The sequence below is a fragment of the Pezoporus wallicus genome, unplaced genomic scaffold (assembly GCF_028554395.1).
Source record: "Pezoporus wallicus isolate ANWC-B61680 ecotype Strahan unplaced genomic scaffold, APGP_CSIRO_Pwel_v1 contig_7892, whole genome shotgun sequence".
Taxonomy (NCBI): domain Eukaryota; kingdom Metazoa; phylum Chordata; class Aves; order Psittaciformes; family Psittacidae; genus Pezoporus; species Pezoporus wallicus.
Window position 1 is genome coordinate 872,373 of NW_026641897.1, and position 19,705 is coordinate 892,077.

General features: G+C 39.2%; 1 protein-coding gene across 7 annotated transcripts in view; it reads right to left on the reverse strand.

Annotated features, from left to right (window-relative positions):
* Window positions 1-19,289, reverse strand: part of GBF1 (golgi brefeldin A resistant guanine nucleotide exchange factor 1) — a 106,393-nt gene extending 87,104 nt beyond the window's left edge. For 2 of the 7 annotated variants that reach the window (XM_057425680.1, XM_057425676.1), the window contains exons 1-3: window positions 19,007-19,288; window positions 13,397-13,502; window positions 12,054-12,120 (exon numbers count right to left, since the gene is read on the reverse strand). In XM_057425680.1, coding sequence (XP_057281663.1) covers window positions 12,054-12,120; window positions 13,397-13,502; window positions 19,007-19,014 — 181 coding nt within the window. In that variant the 5' untranslated portion in view covers window positions 19,015-19,288. Of the gene's footprint in view, window positions 1-12,053; window positions 12,121-13,396; window positions 13,503-17,099; window positions 17,280-18,587; window positions 18,785-19,006 lie in introns of those variants that run through there. The other 5 variants (XM_057425677.1, XM_057425674.1, XM_057425681.1 and 2 more) reach the window with 5 other exon arrangements.
* Between the last annotated feature and the right edge of the window lie 416 nt (window positions 19,290-19,705).

Below are 19,705 nucleotides of genomic sequence, written 5' to 3' on the forward strand. Positions count from 1 at the left end.
CAGCTCTCATCTGCTATGGGAGAGCCAATTCCTCATCCTGGAAATAAAAAAGTGTGCTATCTTTGCTGGAGAAAAACAACACATATAAAGCAAGGAAAATCAGTTCTAGATTTCAGATCATTCAACTGAAGAATGCTGACCAGCTAAAATGAAAAATGAGTTGAGTTTGTGGAGCAATAACAATAGGATCTAATGAAAAGCTAGCTTTTTTCCTTCGGAGCTGAGGCACTTTACTATTTTAACAGCTGTATTCTTCCTCTGATCCCATGCTACCTCTTCCAACACTAACTGCACAGCTAGGTTCTTTTATTTTCATAACTTTCTAAAACACGTAACACCTGACTTCTAATAATTACCTTGGCTCTTGGTGAATTTGAAGTTCCACAAGATCCTTTGAGCAAAGAACCGAACTCTCTTACCCACCTCCATATGTCAGAAAAGATGCTCTTCATAGCTTCTACCTCAATATGGCTTTGATTCCAATGAACACTTTTTGAGACTACAGCAATGGGAGGGGGGAGAGGGGGGTGTGCGGAAGGAGGGAGAGTGAAGGAAACACCCAACCCGCAAACAAAAACAACAACAAAACCCACAAACCACTAAAGTCACCTGTCGGGATTTTATTAGCAAGAAGACTTTGTCGTCACTTGGCTCCCTCCTCCCCTTTTCTGCAAAATACAGACAGGCAGTTTCAACCTTTCCACCATTTATTTAATTGGGTTAACAAAAGGTCCTAACACATCACAAATATGATTTTTAAATAAAAAGCACAAGTTGAAATAAACTGTGGATATATAAAAACTCATTGCCAAGCAAGTTTTATTACTAGAAGTGCAATTAAAAACCACTACAGCCTTCTTCTAATACCAGATTCACGTAACAAGACCTCTTCTGCTAGCTGAATGCAGGCAGAGGTTCCTCAGAGTGAAAGCACTTTTGACCTATTCTTCCAACCACCACCTAGCTTTGTATCCAAAACTACTACTGCTTAATGACAAGAACATCCTTTAGAACAGCTTAGATTAGCAAAAATGTTTTAAAATTTTAAACTTTCAACATTACAGTAACAATAGATTACTCCTGCCTCCTTAAAACCTGTGCATGTGCAGTTTTTCTGGTAGCCTTTCCTTTTCAAATCTGTAACACTGGACACTTTTCAAGCAACTGACTGGCACATCTTATGAGTGCACAAGAAAGAAAACTAACATCTTGCTGGTGGCACTGAAAGATATTTAAAAAAAACATACTGGATGGTGCCGAGTAGAATCAAGTGAAATGTGGGCAAACTATGAACTGCATTACGTTAGAGTTTATTGGCAGCCTCACACAGCTGCTCAAATTCAGGCATCTAATATGGGGATGTGAACAGCTGGTACCATCACCTGCTGTTTCTGCAGAGTGAAAGAGAGTGTGTGACCTTCCGCTGCAGCATATGGGTCTTGTGCATGTGAACAAGTACCAGCATGGGTTGCGAAACTCAACAGCATTAAGAACTACCATCCAAAGAGAAACTACAATTCAAAGCCAGATGAATGAGAATGAGCTTCACTTTCAGATTGTTAATGGATTGTCAGTAAAAGTGGGAGGGGAGGAAAAAAGTCTGCAAAATTTAAGTTGATGTTGCCTCTAACACGAAGCTTTAATAGTCAATCAACAATCAACAATTAAATTAAGCATTCCAGGATGCCTACAATAGTCTCTCCCCCCTCTATATTTAAGAATATATTTCTTCAGCAATTTCTTTTTCCCTGAAAAAAACTTTTAATTATTGAACTACCATTCAGCTACTCCAACAGAGTTTATTGTTTTCTATGATGTCTGAATCTTTTCATTTCTTCCTCCTCTGTGTTTCCAAACCTCTTGGCAAAGCCCTTTCCCCAAGAAAATATTACTTTTTTATTTACCAGACATGGATACTTCTTCCCTTATGTTCTTAATGAAGCAGAAGCCTTGATGATTAAAGCGTCCAGACTCTTGTATCACACAAAGTCATAAGCCTTCAGAAAAGTTTGTTGTTTAAAACTTATCTCTTTGCCAAACCAAATCCTAGTTTTCCTACAAGATCATGGTAGTCCTGCTTCAAGTGAAAAAGTCCCTTCCTGTTGACAATATTTTAACAGACTGGTAAATATTTGAGCAAACATATTTCCTACACTTCCGTATTCATCATCAACAATGCCACCAAAGTAAATATTGCTAGGACTCTGTTCTCCCCCCTCCCTGTACTAGCCTGATCACATCTGAAGTGCCAATTTCATACTGAGGCAGAATGTATTTAAGAGAGAGAAAGCACAGAAGTAAAATTTGACAGCGCTCATCAGATCTTAAGTCTGAATGAATATATTTGCACTTCAGACACTTGAAAACACAAATGTTTTAACTAAGGGCTGAAATTCAAAGAAAACATAGCATTTCTGAGCAACAAATGTGAAAACCTCAGACTGAAGTGAAAACCAGCTAATGATGGCTCCTCCCATGCTGCCATCTTAGTTATTACAGAACTATTATAAGCCACTATAAATTGTTCAATCCAGCTTTGAAGAACTTCCAAGTTCCTAAGTGCAATTACTGAAGATGCTTACATAAGCAACCATATTTTGCTACTGTCACTTGTTTTATTTCTAGAGTATCTCCCTCTCCCCACAGCTATACCCAGATCTAATAGACTGTTCTCCTTCAGTATGCCATGATCAAAATAACAACCACATCTTTATTTATTTCAACAATGCCTTGTATTTACAGTTTGCCACCTAAATTATTTAACAAGTTAATGAAGAGGTAAATGGAATCTAATTCAGCAACATCTTGGCAGACTTCACCTCTGAATCAAGAAAAATTACAAAGACACATTTTAATAAAAAGTCTTCCTCCCAGAATTAAGTTAAATCAAGAGTGAACAGCTTTGTTTCGAAGTCTCTCATCTAAGTAGCACACATCAAGGTTTACAGTTATGCAAGCATTCAGACTCCTGCACCAAGCAAAGACAGCATACACTTTCTGAAAGTCTTCTGTGTTTAGAACTTACTGTTTCAATATGGCTAGGAGTAATTTTCAGCTTACTGCTATAAGGACAGATCTGGAAATTAAAACTTCCAAAGTGCTTGTATTAGGGTATAGATAAAGGATTGAACAAATTACCACCATCACTGAAGAATTTAACATATTCAGCTAACAAGCATTAATCAAGTGCACCCCTTGAGTATTATAATTGTGTAATTGTGATTACACTGCAAAACACATTAGCATAAGCTGTCATGGAAACAGTATTAATTTTAACAGGATAGCTAAAGCCAACATTACCCCAAACTTCAGTTATATCACATATATGTGCAAGCTCTCATATAACATGCTTTACTTTTACATTTCTACCCATCTCACATTGTCTTTGTCATGTCACATTGTTCCTCAACTGTCATGTAACTATGTACCTCTTTCTTTCACAACATGCCTGAATACAAAGTAGGCTGAACTCACGAGTTTTAACTTCACAATTGAACCATGCAAAGAGTACAACAGACGTACTCATTTAATCAAATTCAAGGGATAACGAGTCTATGTCTATTCATGCCCTTAAACTAAAGGGGAAATGTCCAAATATAGTTAGGAGTTCAAAACAAGAACAGGTTGCTTGAACATTTCTGGTGGCACTTCCAAGTCACATGGATACAGTACACCATACAATACTAATGCAGTTCTATTGATTTTCTACAATGACTAGTTGATACACGTTCCTTCTCAAGATGGGTTTTATTTCCTACAATTTTGTGATGACATGTACTGATTACCTGTCCCTAGAAGACTTACATCTATTTAGCTCACTCACGATTTAGTCTTCGTTACTCTATTAACAAATTCACAGATATCCATTCACTCCCAAACATTTTCCCCAGTAAGCATCTGTTGATACCACCAATACTGGAATGAATGCACTTCAGATTCATCCATGATACAACATTTCCATCTCTTTCAGCCCAGAATCCATCGTATCATAAGACCTCAGAACCTACCTTTAGCTTACTGTATTATAGGCTTATAATATATAATATATATAATATTTTTTCTATATTATATAATATAGAACTATAATATATAATACAGTAGGCAATATATACCAAAACTTCTTTTTTTGTAGCTTTCAAAGGTGATGTAAAGCAAGTTAAAATCATGTCATCTGAAAGATTATGTTAGTTTTTATAGGACTGAATGCAGCTGTAACTTAGAATCATAGAATAGTTAGGGTTGGAAATGACCTTAAGATCATCTAGTTCCAACCCCCCTGCCATGGGCAGGCACACCTCACACTAAACCATGTCACCCAAGGCTCTGTCAAACTTCCTGTAAGCAAGCTCTTTCCTGGAGAAAGAATGTTGCATTGTATCATTTCCTAAAGGCAAATTACAAAATTAAGATCATGACTATCCATATAATTTTTTTATTTTTTTTTAAAAGAGCTTACAGCGAGGAGGTCCATAACATGCTAGAAGTTTTTCTCCTGATTGAAAGAATCCCTGTAAGCAACAATCTATTCCATAGCACTCAGAGAGCAGCCAAGCTAGGTAGTTACCTTAAAAAAAAAACCAACCAAAAAGCTCTTGCAAGTCTACCTCAAATGGGCAAGCCATCAACTCCACATCCCTCATTATTAATGTTCCCTAACCAATCAACTTGCTATATTAATAACAATGTTCTTCATCATTCTGCTGCTTTTATACTTACCTTTAAATCCCTCCCATTCTACCTCTCTTCTTGACAGTTTTTTTTCTTCCACACTAATTACTGAAACACCTTACCACACATCCCTGCACTGTTCTTGAAATTTTGCCCAATTTCAAACCTCTCCTTCAAACTTTCGTCTTACCATAAACTGTATCAGGGATCACCCAACAACAGCTTGTTTGAAGAACAAATGGAGGTAGCGATTAAGAAAAACTCTCAAGTGTTTAACAACTTTGTGTGCTTAATGACTTCTCTCTGCTTCTCCTCTTTTAAGCTACAAACCCTTTGAGGTAAGGAATGCTTCAGTGTGCTTGTTGTGTATGTATGACCAATGCTTCTTGGCAGTCCTACTACATATTATGCAACTATATAAAAATGCACCTGCACTTTCTGACACAAGTTACTGCTTCTTTGAAGTAATCACCTTTGAGACATTGTTTTTAATAGCTTAGATGGCTGCTGTATAGCAAGGAGAGAAGACAGTTAAAAGAAGAAAAGGTGACAGAAGAGCTATATATTTAATATATAAAACTTCTACTGGAATTCAGCAATTTTAAATACACTCCTACTTCAAGAGGGTTTTTACTATAATGTAAATATCTTAATGTCTCTTAATTGGCCGCAACTCCTTTTAACTAGTCCTAACCAAAACAAAGACATCATCTTCAAAAAAACCTCCATGGATGATTTAAGAGGAACCTTAACTTCAACAGAGCATCTGGTACTGCCTTTCTACCAAATCAAACTGCAATTTATTGCCTTCTAATGTATGTACATTAGACCATTTCCTTTATGGCTCCACTTCACACAGAAGCAGTAACTGAAGGAAATAATGGAGTGCCCAACAAGTGGGAAAGTAATTGCTCAACAAGTGTGGAACAAGAGAGAGTCAGTTGCACACCATGCACATGTGGCAGCTCTTCAGAGCCCAGCCTGCAGTGGTAACAGAAAGCTGGTGTTACAGAACAAGCCCATTGTGGGAACTCTGCCAACCAGCAGCCAGGAGTGCTTGTCCATCTAAAATCCTTGGGTCCTCAAGGATTAGGGGTCAGGAAATGATTCCTTCCAACAGCACCACCTCCTGCCTGTACCTGCCAGTCATTAGCCAAGCACAGATGGAAGACTGTTAAGGTCAAATCTTAGTCTTACACCGCACCCAAAGAACTGTATTAAAAGGATGCTTAGGTGGTACCACAACGGTGGTGGTGCCAGACTGCAGAAGTGCCAGTTCAGACGTCCTAATGTTAAGAGAAATACTGGAATACCTTGTGTGAAGACCATCTTACTAGGTTAGTTTGGTTTTTTTCCTCTAGATATTCTCAGAGTCACTCCACTTCTTTTGAATTTATTAAGTTTCCTATTACTCATAAACACAAAATAGAAGACAAACACAAGAGCTATAAAGTTATCATGTTCAGGATGCTACACAACCGCAGTTTAGCCCTTTCTGCACATTCGGTCATAGCTACATCATCAACTAGATTTCAGAGTCCATCCATACCTTATTCCTTGAGCACTCCGCATAAATGCAACAGAAAAGCCTTGGAAAAAGTTATGGTGCTTATCTTGGTGCAATAAGGCTCCACAAACACCAAGTTATTCTTCATCAAACACATCCAGAAAACATATTAAATCTTAAATGAAATTGTGACAATTTAGGTATTAGCTTTGGGCTTGAGAAATTCACACACCACGTCTCCCAATGCAGCTACATTCTTAGAGCACATTAGTGTCACTCTAGGAAAACTGCTTAGCAAATAAAGCACAAAACTAGAAACCACCTGGTTAAAGACCGGTTTATTATTTCTCCAATAACACCAAGAAAACCTATGCCAAAAGTATCAATAGAAACCTATTATCTGAGGGAAATCCAAAGACCTCAGCCATAAGACAGTCATTTGATTCATTTGATGCTACAATGAGATTAAAAAGAAGATTAAATCTCTCTCAGAAAGAATATTTGGAACTACCTGCAGCTTCTCTTGGAAGGATGTCTGCATTCATGAAAGACTAGTGCCTTGCTTTTAAAATGACAACTTTTACTGCACTGTTTGAACACAATTCACAAAACTCAAGTCTGGATTCAGCCTGCAAGCAAAGTGTCAAATTAAAGTTGTTACCTTAATCTTCGTATTTCTTACGGCAAGAAGGTGACAGAAAATATTAAGGGAAATTATTTACCACTTCTGTACACTGTGTCAAGTCATCCAATGTGGACTACAGTCATACTGCCAACCACCAGAGTGAGGCCGAGTTTAAGTTATTGAAGAAACCTTACTCTGCCAATTGCCTGACCTTTCTTACACCCTTTCCATCCTTAAAAATTTTATAGAGGATGCAATAACAGCTAAATGTTAGCCTGAGTTATTTGGCCTTCCAAACCAGCAAGTATAACATCCATGGATAACTGCTATTTGCAAGTATATAAATAAATAGTTTTGGGGGTTTTGTTGTTGTTTGGGTTTTTTTAATTATCACAGGAACAGACATCATCTACACCACCAGTGAGTTTTCTAGATCTTTTATATGAAACTGATACGCAACAGAAAAAAAGCTTAGGTGATTTTTGTTCAAGACCAGGCTGGACAGGGCCTTGAGCAACCTGATCTAGTAGGACACGTCCCTGCCCACGGCAGGGTGGTTGGAACTAGATGATCTTAAGGTCCTTTCCAACCCAAACCATTCTGTGTATCTATGAATTTTTTTTTTTTTTTAATGTCTGCTCTGGGTAACATTGCAGTCCTTCAATGCAAACAAAAGAAGTATCATAGAATGGTTTGGGTTGGAAGGGACCACAGCTTAAGAGTTCATCAGTGTTTCTTGTTTACTTCTTAGTCCAGGCATTTCCTGCAGAAACTTAAGACATAAATAATAATTAAAACGTGGTATTGCTCTCATCTGCAAAGTGCAAAATAACAAGCATTGCAACACTACATAATTCTTACACCTCTTTTAAGAAAAAACATTACTTTTTTATGATTTCTTAAGTAGACCACAATGAATATGTCAGACTCTATCCAACAGCACTGAGATCAGGCTGCTCATCTGTATTTACTACTGATTCACCACTTTTTAAAACTAGGTCTTTCAGAAAAAGTTCTGACATTAACCCCAAATCAGGATAAAATTCTCATATTGTTTTATATGAATGTCAGATTATCCCTAAAACCTGAGTTTCCAGAGCTTAGACATGAGAAAATGAGTGTGCAATCAAATCTACATACCAGAAAACTGATGGCTACAGTAACAAGTATATTAAGTCTGTATACTGGGCAAAGGTTCTCTTACGGTTACAGTCATTTGACCTTTAGCCAGCTCTTAATGCCCCAGCCAACCCTCTAAAGATGGAGATTTGCAGCAGCTTCTTGTCTGAAATAAGCCATGAAAAGATTCTTCTGAACCCACTGTACAAGCATTCATTTAAAATGTCATGAATGTGCATGAAATCAGAGTGCTTCTAACAGCTTACTTTGCAGCTTCTGTTTAAATGCACTAACTCTGAACCACCAGAGGATAAAAGGACTCAAACCTTCCAGTCTGGTACTCATGGACCTAAAATATACACAAGCACCTCTTCACAGGTGTGTTTACCTAGTTTAAACCTTATTTAAATAGACTCTCGATGCACACACTTTCCACAAACACCTGCTTCTCCCACTGCAGTGCCGACTTGTACAAGGCAGTTGTATTTAGTCATTTTCTGTCCTAAAGCCATCCTACACACCAGTAAGCAGCACTTCAATCACGAAAATCTTGGTTACTGACTCATCCCCCCCAGTCAGAGCAAAGCATAAATTCTGCAATAAGGAGAACAACTACAGAAGTATCTGCTCTTACCTCCATATCATTCTGGAATGGTCTGAAGACTTCAATTAAGCAAGATTTTAGAAAACCCAATCCTCATCAGACTGTAAAAAAGCAAGCTTATAATTAACTCATATTTCCAGCCATTTGTGGTTATAAAACCTCTCCCTAGTGAGCTCAAGAGCATCCTACGTTGGAAACACTCATTAAAAAAAACAATGCTCAATTATCACTGGATGTCAAAAAGAAGCTTCCTTTTGTTGACCTAAATCTGTAAGAAAATTGATGAAATGAACAAATATTTCAATATGCAGACACATTTTCTAGATATCCAGCTAACTTGAAAATTGAACCAAATGGAAGTTGTGGTGATGGTGACCCTAGATACAAACTTGTACCAACAGTAACGATTCCATCAGTTTTAAAACACCCTTTGCAGATGTAGTCGCATTTCAATTTTGCATGCATGGACAAAGCTTGATAGTCACTGCTTCCATATGGTCGTAACTCAGGGCACCAATTTTCACTTTTTCTAAGCACTGGAAATACAAGACACCACATCCAACTTAGGCTTACGGTGCATACCTCAGTACAACAAGCATTCAGCTGTTAAATTTATCTTAGAGTAACTTATGCATCACCCCACAATAACAGAAGCTCTACTTTTCCTTTCTGTTTTTCAGGCAACTACTATTAATAATAATTAAAATATATGCAGCCCATTAAAGTATACAAATGGCATACAGTAAACCAAATGACAGCAGGTAAGAGAAGACATGCTGTTCATTTTCAAATCATTAAATTGCTTTCATAAATCTATACAAAATTGCCATAGAAATTACGTTTCTGTGTCAGAATTTTAAAGTGCAACTTCATTCCATTTAATTCAGGTACAATTAGCTAGGTATGCTGAACAGCAGAAGTGAAGTTACCCTTATGACAATCATAGGATTGTCTGTGCTGAGCAACAGCATCTTCTCCAGATGCTTCCCTCAAGAGCCTATTTAGACATTACAATGGGATGGTATGGGATACCACTACTTAGTAAAAGCTTGCTTGGAGCTATTTTGGTAATCAAATAAAAAACTTAGTTACTCTTGAGAAGCAGTACTTTGTAATGTGGCTTTTTAGCTGCTGGAGGTATTCGGTGCATCTTTATACCCTGGACCAGGGTATTTCAGCATCACAGGCATGACAGAGTTAATACCCACTAGCTCAGAGGAGAACAAAAGGTACTCCACTGCAACATGCCTAACATTTACATTGCCTCTCTTTGCTCATTAAACAGGTTTTGGTTAAATAATGAACAAACTGTATTACAGACTCCGATGAGAATTCCAAAATTATAAATCAACTGGTAAAGCCCAGAGGAGAATGAAGGGAGTGGGAGGGAAGGAAGGATAATATTGACTAATATAAAGGGCGCAGCTTGACAGTGGATATTCCTGCCACACCTGATCAAACATGCTCCATGGGGGAGGGGAAGGGAGGGAGAGAGCGAGAGGGGAGATGGGACAAGGCAGCCTGAAATTTGCATCCGGAACAGATTAAAATGGGTTCTTGGGGGATTGAGAAAATACATAATATATATTACTATAAATGCAAAATTGTACTAAAAGCTAACTCAAATGTCAAAGATTACAGCTTGAATAAATTTAAATATAAAAGCAATGTGTTTCCATGAGCTAATGAAAGAGACATGAAAGGAAGGTCTAGGCAAAAAAAATACCCCCAAAACCACCCACAAAAAACCTTCATTGCCTGGAAGATGAGACAGGAGACTGTATTATTCAAAGTATTGCTTGGGAACAGTCCATGTCTAAAACTGAAAAAAAAGACAGCAGAGCAACAATGTCCTATCTCAAGACCCTAGTCAGTAAACAGCAGTCACTGAAGCTGAAATTGCCTGTTTAAAAGAACCCAGTGTAGTCAAACCAACATGCTATCATCATCACATATGAGCAATTATTATCTCAGCACGAACCACACTTACATGATGACTAATACTCACAGGGAGTCTTGAATCTCTCAGTACATTAAACTTTGCCTTCTCTAACACAAGGAGATACTGGGTTTGCATTTTTCCCCAACAAGTCAACAGCACGTTGTATCTAGCTACTCCAGATAAATGGCCAGTCCCTGACATTTACTCATACTGCATCTGTTTGAGCATCCTGCCATTCCCTGCTCTTGTTGATGAGAAGCAGTATCTGCAATAATGGCAAACAACTTCAGGAGTCTTATTTTAAGGAAAATTTTATCTCATGGAAGGGAGACAAGGAAAATTTTGTCCCAAAACACTTCTGGTGACTGTCTGCGTATCCTACATAAGATGATTGAGCTTACAACACTCCACAAATCCAGCCTGTCATGTAGTCTGGGTATAACATCCAGAACAAAGATACAATCCAGAAACGTAAGCTGTTCCTTAAGATGTCATGACCTGACAGAATAGTCCTGCTCACAGCCAAAGGAAGTTCACCTGGCAAAGCAAACCAAAGAATTATACTTACAGGCAGCCACAAAAGAGGAAGGAATAAGGGCTTAGAACTGGCACATGTCCTCAGCACCTTTCATTAGCACCTGGAAGCAGCACCATTGTACTTCTAGGGAACATACTTTCTATGGGATTCCAGGCTCAATGCCAACACAAGAATGGGCATGCTTTGCAATTAGAAATGCAGAAAGTCCACTCAGACTTCCGTTTAGTGCAGCTCTGAACACTCACTGTAAGGGACCAGAAGTAAAGCTTATTTTCAAATATTACAATCAGTAAGACAAATCCTGGGGAGAAACAGATGAATGCCATATACATAGAGCTCAGGATTAGCCTTACTTCCAGATTCTCAACATACACTTAAACAATCACTCCTGAAATTACAAAAAGAGAAAACATGTGAGAAAAGGGGAAAAAGGTTAAGAAAAAAAAAATTGCTCTAAATAGACATCACAGCTTTGTGTTCTACTGAAATCAATACAGATTTCCAGTTCTTTTCAGTGCAACTGGTCACAAAGTAAGCCTTTCACTTCAAGATTCGAAAGACCCAAGTGAAAAGTGAAGCCTGTGCTTCACTTATTACTGATAACACATGATGAAAACCAACAAACTGAAGAATGCAAGGAGAAAACAGATAATGGGAGGCTACTTTCTAAGCAGATTTTCCCCACTATTCACAGATCAGAAAACATAAACAAAGCACAGAAAGACTGTATAATAATATACCAGATTGCATATATCACTACAAGCTTCAGTATATTAAAGAAGCTTGCATATTTATATTTGTGTGCACACACACAAAAAACGTATATATACACATATGCACACATACATGTATCTCTCCAGACAATGGCAGCAGTTGTATTTGTGTAATAGTTCACAACTGTACTATTTGTCTAAAAGTATATACATATTTTTTTCTTGTTATTCAATATTTGACTGCTGGATAGCAACTAAGACAAGCAAGTACATGTGTACATGTATTGTCATATACACTAGCAGGTATACGTACCTGTTGATTTCTGTATATGCTTACCTGTTATATTATTCAGAACTTCTTTTAAGTAGCTAAAGCTATGGAGCAGGGGATCCCTTTCTTCATCCTATAGGTTATATACAGAAAGTCATTAACAAGCCAAACATATTTCTCAAGACAAATCTTAATATTGGGTCTGTAAAGACCCATTCATATTCACAGGTCTGAGTTTATCACCGTCAGCGTGTTTACTCCATCAAAATCAAGAGAAGCATTTTTATTTTTCTGCTAGAGCTCCCCAATGTCATACAGCTCAAATGTCAAAGCACAGGTTCAAGACTGAGCATTCCGATTTGGTTTTATTGTCCTTAGAAGTATTTCTGATTAGCCTTCCACTGTTCAATAAATTTCAGAGCAAATCTAACTCATACCATATTGAAATGGCTCATCTGGATTTGCTATAATGTTAATCTATGCAGATTGTAATGGGAACAGAAATGCAATGACATTTGGTGCCATTAAAATAACTTGGAAAAAAAAAAATCACAGTGCAAAATTTATATGAATAGCAGCATCCTTTAGCCTTAGCCTATCTTTACAATATTAAAATAAGGAAGAGCAGCAGTTTCCCCAAGCTGTGCACATCTGCAGCCACACCTCCTACTAGGTAGCAGTGAGCTCTAATGAAGAAATGTCTGTTAGAACAAGGGCACTGTCCTTTGACAAACTGAAACCACTTGTGCTGGATGACAGCCATCTGCTATTTATGTGACATTCTGAAGCACACCACAGATGCAGTTCACCACATGCACACATTTATACTATGGAAGCCATAAACTGACCGATGCATCATTAAACTTGGAAACACTGTATTAATGGCTTTTAACAAAACAGGTTTGCAACTATTAACAGGTTTCACTACAGAATATAGCTAACAGTCACAAAGCAGAACTAAAGATACTATGCTATATGAAAAATTAATATATACCCTACATATAATGACTTCCTCAATTTTTATTTCATGACTTTCATGATAAAGACTGTCTTCACTAAGAGAGCACTCAAGATATATAAAAACACTGTGCTAGATAAAATAACATTATATATTCAAAACCTCTGGTATAGCAGGCAATAAAAGTCTAAATGAGATGATTCCCACTGGAATACAACGCAGGGTTTTCTGTTTACTTAAGGGGTATATAGGCAGATTTCCAGCTTTGTACCTCTTACAGTTGCTGGCACACAAGAAGCCAAAATTGCTTGGCATGAAACAATGTAGAAAGTTATTCCAGCTTTACTTATAAAGTACTGTAACAAATGTTAAAAAAAATTGAGTTTCTTTCCTAAAATCAGGTGGTCTCTGTTACAGCATTAAGAGCTAGCAACAATTCAGGGTAACTTACCACATGTGTGTGAGTGCTCCATCGGGCATTCCGCTTTATGGCTCCCACCACCGCGTTGATTTCACCTTGTATGATGTAAATGTTCTTATCTACCATCCTGACAATTCTGAAAATAAAAGTAACTCAAATTAATCTCCAGCCTCTCACAATCATTCTCTTCCTCTGATGAAACACCAACTTGGCCCTAGTCAAGCAGGAGGCCTGCAGCAATACAAGAAACTCTTTCAAATCTTTCTTTTGTGCATGCAGACAAGTACGGTTATTTTGTCAAAAGGAAGACAAAAGAAAGGCGCTTTTCTACCGAGTGTGTTTTCAAGACCATGAGAACAGACAGTTAGTTATAACAGGGTACCTGCGAAGCAAGAGACAACTTTGCCAAGGTACATTCCTCAGTTTTTTTTCTAGTCTATGTAAGCTCACAGAAAGATAAAATGCTAGGGTACCAGGACACGCATCCATGACAATGCAATCACACGCATATCTCCAGCAACATGCAGAGTCCTGCAGCTCTACACAGAACACAAAGCCAATCGTGTGCTCTGTTAAATAAGCATCAGTGGCTTACCAGAGCAAATAAAGTAACTTATAACAGATATTGATTTCACACTTACTTCATGAAAAAACCTTTCAAAAAAGCAGGCAAGTAAAAAAAATATGAGTAAGACCTGCACAAAGAAATGAGCAAAACTAGAAACAAAACTGGATGGAACACAGGGAGAAAAAGTGAGAAAGCTGATGGCAGAAATTTGTTCTTATGTAGCCTCAGGTTTTACAGGGAAAAATTTAAACTGATGTACCCAGAGAGAGAGGCAGAAGAGGCAAAAACTACTATACAAGCAAGAAATATTTGTAATGGTCTGAGAAAAAGAAAGAGTGGATTACTATAGGATCCTTCTCTCTATACTAGCTGTAACCCAGACACAGTCAAGCATAAAGAAATAAGAATGGAGTGGAATGAACAGACACAACTGTTTATAAAAAATAAACAGGACACATAAAAAGGCTGGAGAGTCAGATACCATATCTGCAATTGAGAGGGATTTAGTGAAATAGTAGCCAAGTAATGAGACTTTTTCAGAAGACGTGAGAAGGAAATGAGGAATCCAGCTTGAAATCACAACAGGCCATCCATAGGGAAGTAAAAGAATGAAAAATGAAACATTGATCACAACTCTTGAAATCAGACAGGCTCATGTAAAGGACTCAATTGGGAAGAGGGGGTGGAAGGTAATCAAACACAGAATACAAGAAGGATTTTTGCTCAGGTAGCAAAAGCAAAGCTGGAAGGAAACAGGTTTTTGCTGTATTACTCCAGATCTCAGAAACGCCACCACAGAAATTTCAGAACATACATCCTGAATCTATCAGGCTTCGTGTTAATTAACATGTTTGAATTATTAAAAACACTTCAAATATATAAATATCCTGAGTGAGACTAGTTTGCTTCAGGACCCCGTAAACAATAGAAATGAAGCAAAATATTAGTAAAAAAACCAAACCTCAATCTCAAGGGAGAGCATCAGATTTGTTGTTTCAGCTTTTTACATGCTTGCAATAGGTAAAACTGTTTCTAACCTCATTAGATTATTGATAACAGTATTCCTAATCGTCACACAGGTAATGTGGGGTAAAGACAAATGTGTTTTCTAATATAGGAACTGATATCACAGACCAGAGCAATAGATTAGCTCATGCACTACCACGACTCAGAAAAACAAATAGTTCAGCCAAGTAGTTTGCATGCACCCTGAAGAACAAAGGTTTATATCCTCCCTCCACACCTGTATATAACAGAACCACAGATATTCTTCCTACTTATGTATCTAATGCCTGAGATGTTCCCAGCCTCAAAAGAAACTTATTCCATATATTGACTACATTAAAACATCCTTGGTAAGAGTTTTTTCTACTTCAGTATGTTGTCTTTGTTTTTGTACAAGGCATTAATGAGAGATTTTCTCCTCCACATAAAATTCCTCACTTACTTATTTCTTCTTTCAGCAATTCCAACATTTTCCACATTTCTATACAGGCAGTTTGAGGAATCAGAACTCTGGTCTACAGAAGTACTTTGGGGGAAATACTTCATACATTCAAATTTGTCAAAACTCAAGTTTTTCCTGTATTCACCATTACAAAATAATATTGAGCATGTAACCTTTGTGGTTCCATTCCAGGCATTTAGCAAACTAGCATGGAAACAAAGTCTCCCCCAACCTGAGGTGAGAAAGCATGTGAATACCAGACATACGTATCGCATGCCCGGCACATACAAAGATACTCAATAATCTTGCCAATATTTAAGATGATGCCAAAGCTTAAATGCTATTCTGCATACTACTGAGTCTGCTTGTAGGGCTCCTATTTCTTTCCCTCTACTATTAACCTAAAAGAATCAAGACAGAAAAGTTTGTTAAACTCAATCCTTCCTGAATGTAGAAGACTTAAAATGATCAGCTGTTCCTAAACCTGGTGCTAACAGCAAAGTATGAAGACAACAGACACAGACCTCCAACACACACCTTTTCTTTTTAATCTACTGGGAAACTGAACGTGCTGATCCTTTCAAGCAAGGATGCAAAAGATCCATGCTGCTTGGCAAGGCTCTCCTGACATTAAAATTCTGCAAAAGTTAAGGGTTTTTTTTGCAGTTATATCTTTTCATTATTAACTATTTGAGAAGCCTTGGTGAGAATGCACTCTTTTCCTCACTGCAGATTCCATTAAATGTAACTTTATTCAAAAACACTAAAAAAAAAAAAAAAAAATCACTTTTTACATGCCAAAAACTTACCTGTCCAATGCTACTGAAATAATCTATTGCGCTGGAGACATTAATTCACTTTCAGATTTTAAGCATGGGGTGTGGAAATTCTACTTTACATTTAAGCTTGCTGTTAGCCAAGCAATAGCATACACACAATCCAAAGTAAACCACAGCCAAACAGCTTCATTCACTCCAAGAACCTTTGCAACTATATGCTGGAATAGGAAACAGAAAATAATTAACAGCCGGTGGGGAGGGAAGGCATAAAACTATTTTCAGATATGTACCTTGTAAGCTAAAGCCACCAAAAGCACCATCCATTTCTGTGAGTTTATTTCAGACAATAGAAATAATTTCTCTAAACTCCACATTTCCTAAAGCCTACCCTTTATAAGCTGTCAGGTAATTTCAGTATGAATTATTTCAACTCTTATCTTAATTGCTAAAACCAACTGGTCACACTTTAGAGCTCAGTATAGATGTACTGAAGGATATACTGAAAAAAGTTTCAAGATTGAAATAAATGCTCTAAAGCTACAGAGAGAAAGTTACCAGATTTACCAGACCAACACCAAATGATCAGTTTGGTTTATGAGAGCATGGTAGTAGTAGTCAAGTAAAACCACTAACTGTTTGGTCAACACACAAAAAAGCATTGCTGACATGAATTCAGGCTTAATGTTACAAAGGTATGGTCTGAAGAGTGGGATATTGTATAAGTGTTGGTTGGACATATTAACAGAACTACCGATGCTGAAGATCGGTAAAAAAAACCTAGCCACACCATGTTCCAACACCTCTTGATGTCTTTAGACCAAGACTGGATACCTTTCGTGAGAGCACTCTTTAATCAAACACAAGATAGTGGACTCAGTACAGAAACAATCAGAGTAATTTCTGTGGTCTAAAATTACACAGAAAAAACAGGAAAGTTACCTAATAGATTTCAAATGCTTTTCAGCTCCTTATCCCTTCATTTAGTCCTACCTAAACTCCTGTTTCTTTTTCATGATAGGTTCATAATCTGCAGACCAGTCCTCAGATTTCACTGCTGTGCAGAACTTCAACAAGCAAAATGGCAGCTCCAAACCAAGGCTACACAGCTGCTCAGCCCACCTGAGAAACAGGAAAGCTGTCAGCACTCAGAGCCTCACTGCTAACAAGATTGGGAACAGTAGTGGAAAAAGGTCAATCCCTGAGCATGTCATAAAAGAAGAAAATCTTCAAAGCTTTCTCAAAGCCTTCAGAATGTTCTATGGGCAGTAATCACTTTTCTGAGACTTCTGAGACTCCTGAAATAGTATCAGATGTGAAGTCTTCACATAAAAGCACTGGTGAAATTTATGTTGGCAAATGTTCTCTCACACATGCACTTGAATGCTCCACTGCTCAACCCTAGAACACACTACTGCAAAACATCCCAGTGCACAAGAACCCAAATTTTTCCTATGTATTACCATAAGAAGTCTCAGGTATACTCTTAGGAAACACTCCCTCCCTTGCAAGCAAATATCTACAACTCTTCTGGAAACAAGCAAGAGTTAGCATCAGAAGTGACAAAGTCTGGCAGACTTCCATCAAGTCACTTCTCCCTACCACTAACTTTCACCTTCAGCTATGGAAACTGACTCAAACCTGGTGAAACTGCTCCAATAAATAGCAATAATAAACAACAACATAATCACTACATATGCAAGAAAGGTAGTACTTCAAAGTAAGCTTCTGTTGACCGAAATTTGCACTGTTTATGATAATGCATAAATAGTCTCTGACCTAGATTTGGCCACTGGAGTCCAAATATAATGCACTGCTATCAAAACAGAAACGTAACACCCTTTAGTCCACAAATCGCAAACAATTCCTGCCTAACTCAGAGCTAGCTAGGTTATCCAGAAGCCCAGCTGGCAACAAAAAAGCTCCTTTGCGTCCCTCTAAACTGCATGCAGAAGGTACGCAAATCCCTACCAGGAAACTTTACTTGCCTAGGTTTTTCACGTAATAACTACTCTGCAATAAATATCACTGGCAGCAAAAGTTCAGAGAAGTCAGCATGTTTCTCCAAATGCTAGTTCCTAATGCCTAGACAAAAATAATAAAAAAGTATAATTTATAATTATGCACAGTCCAGCAATGGCAAAATTCTGAGCAGTGACGAACACTTTAAAAAAGATAAGCAGCAGTAACATGACAGCGGTGGCACATCAGAAAGGAAGGTGGGACAGGCTTCTCCTCAAGCCTCCACATTTAGCTGCAACAACGAGATGGGGCCTGGGAACCAAGAAAAGAAGGTAGCTCCATTTATCTGTCAAAACTGCAGAATAAAAATGAAACCTAAGGGAAATACGAGAGGGGTAATTTGTGTCTTCCGATTACTTCACACTGTTTAAACCAAGAAACATGGTACCAGCTGAATTTATAACGTACGCCCGAAGTTAGCCCCGAGCCTTCCTCCTGCAGCAGCCAAGCAGCTGGCCATACGCCGGCAGAAGTCTCCATTTCCACCGGTATTTAAGCAAGGCAACCGGCAGCACAGTAAGTGGGTGCCTATGCCACGACCCCGCTCCGAGCCGCGACACCTGCAGCCTCCCGCCCTGTGGGGCACTCGGGACAGGCCACCACGCGCGTCACGTCACGCCCGGGCCTGGAGGGGCGGCTGCCAATTCCCCCCACTCCCGCCCGCCACCGCCGAAGAGGCTGCCCCGACACCCTGCCCGCCCCCGGGCCTGCCTTGGCTCCGTTCACGTCCCCCACCGGCCCTGCACCGATCCCCCGTCGCAGCCTGCCTCCCGCCCACCGCCGCGTCGCGACAGTATCGCGACAGGTACTCGCCGCCCGGCACTGACCCCCGCATCCAAAATGGCGGCGCCTGTTCACCCGCGGCGGCGGCCTCTTCACATATCGGTCAGGCGGGCAGCGCCGCTAGCGGGAGGGCTGAGCCCTCCCTCTGTCCGCCCCCCCAGCCCTCCCAGTGGCGGCGGGAGGCGGCGGCGGTCCCGGCGAGGCCTCCGAGAGCGGGGTCCTCCCGGGCACGGGCTAGGGAAACCGGCTCAGCACCGCTCTCACTGACGTGGAAACAGGCACACCGCAACCCGCTGCCTGGTTACTGCGCCGACGGACAGCCCGCGGAGCCAACCCGCGCACGATGCGGCCGGCAGTTGCCCATGGTGCCCAATGGGAGTGTGTGTCTCTGCAGTCCTGTTGCCTGGTGACTTCCCGCAGTCCTGAATGCCACTTATGCTTTGCTTGGGCTGAGCCACAAGCCATGTGCTGTGGCCTTTGCTCATCCATCCCAGCTAGCCTGGCAGCCACAGCTTGTTGCTCTTTGAAGCCAGTTTATTGACCAGCACTTTGCAGCAAGAGCAATCACAGCTTTGCAAACATACAGCATCTAGCACAGTGAATTCTTGGTGCTGGTCTAAGCTTCTTTGCCATTTTCTGAGGCTATGCTTCAGTGTTGGTGCGCTATGTATAGTTCAACAGTAGTAATCTGCAGAGGTCACTCTGCTTATTTAAGCTTCTGCCATTGAACTTGGGGCAGAGGA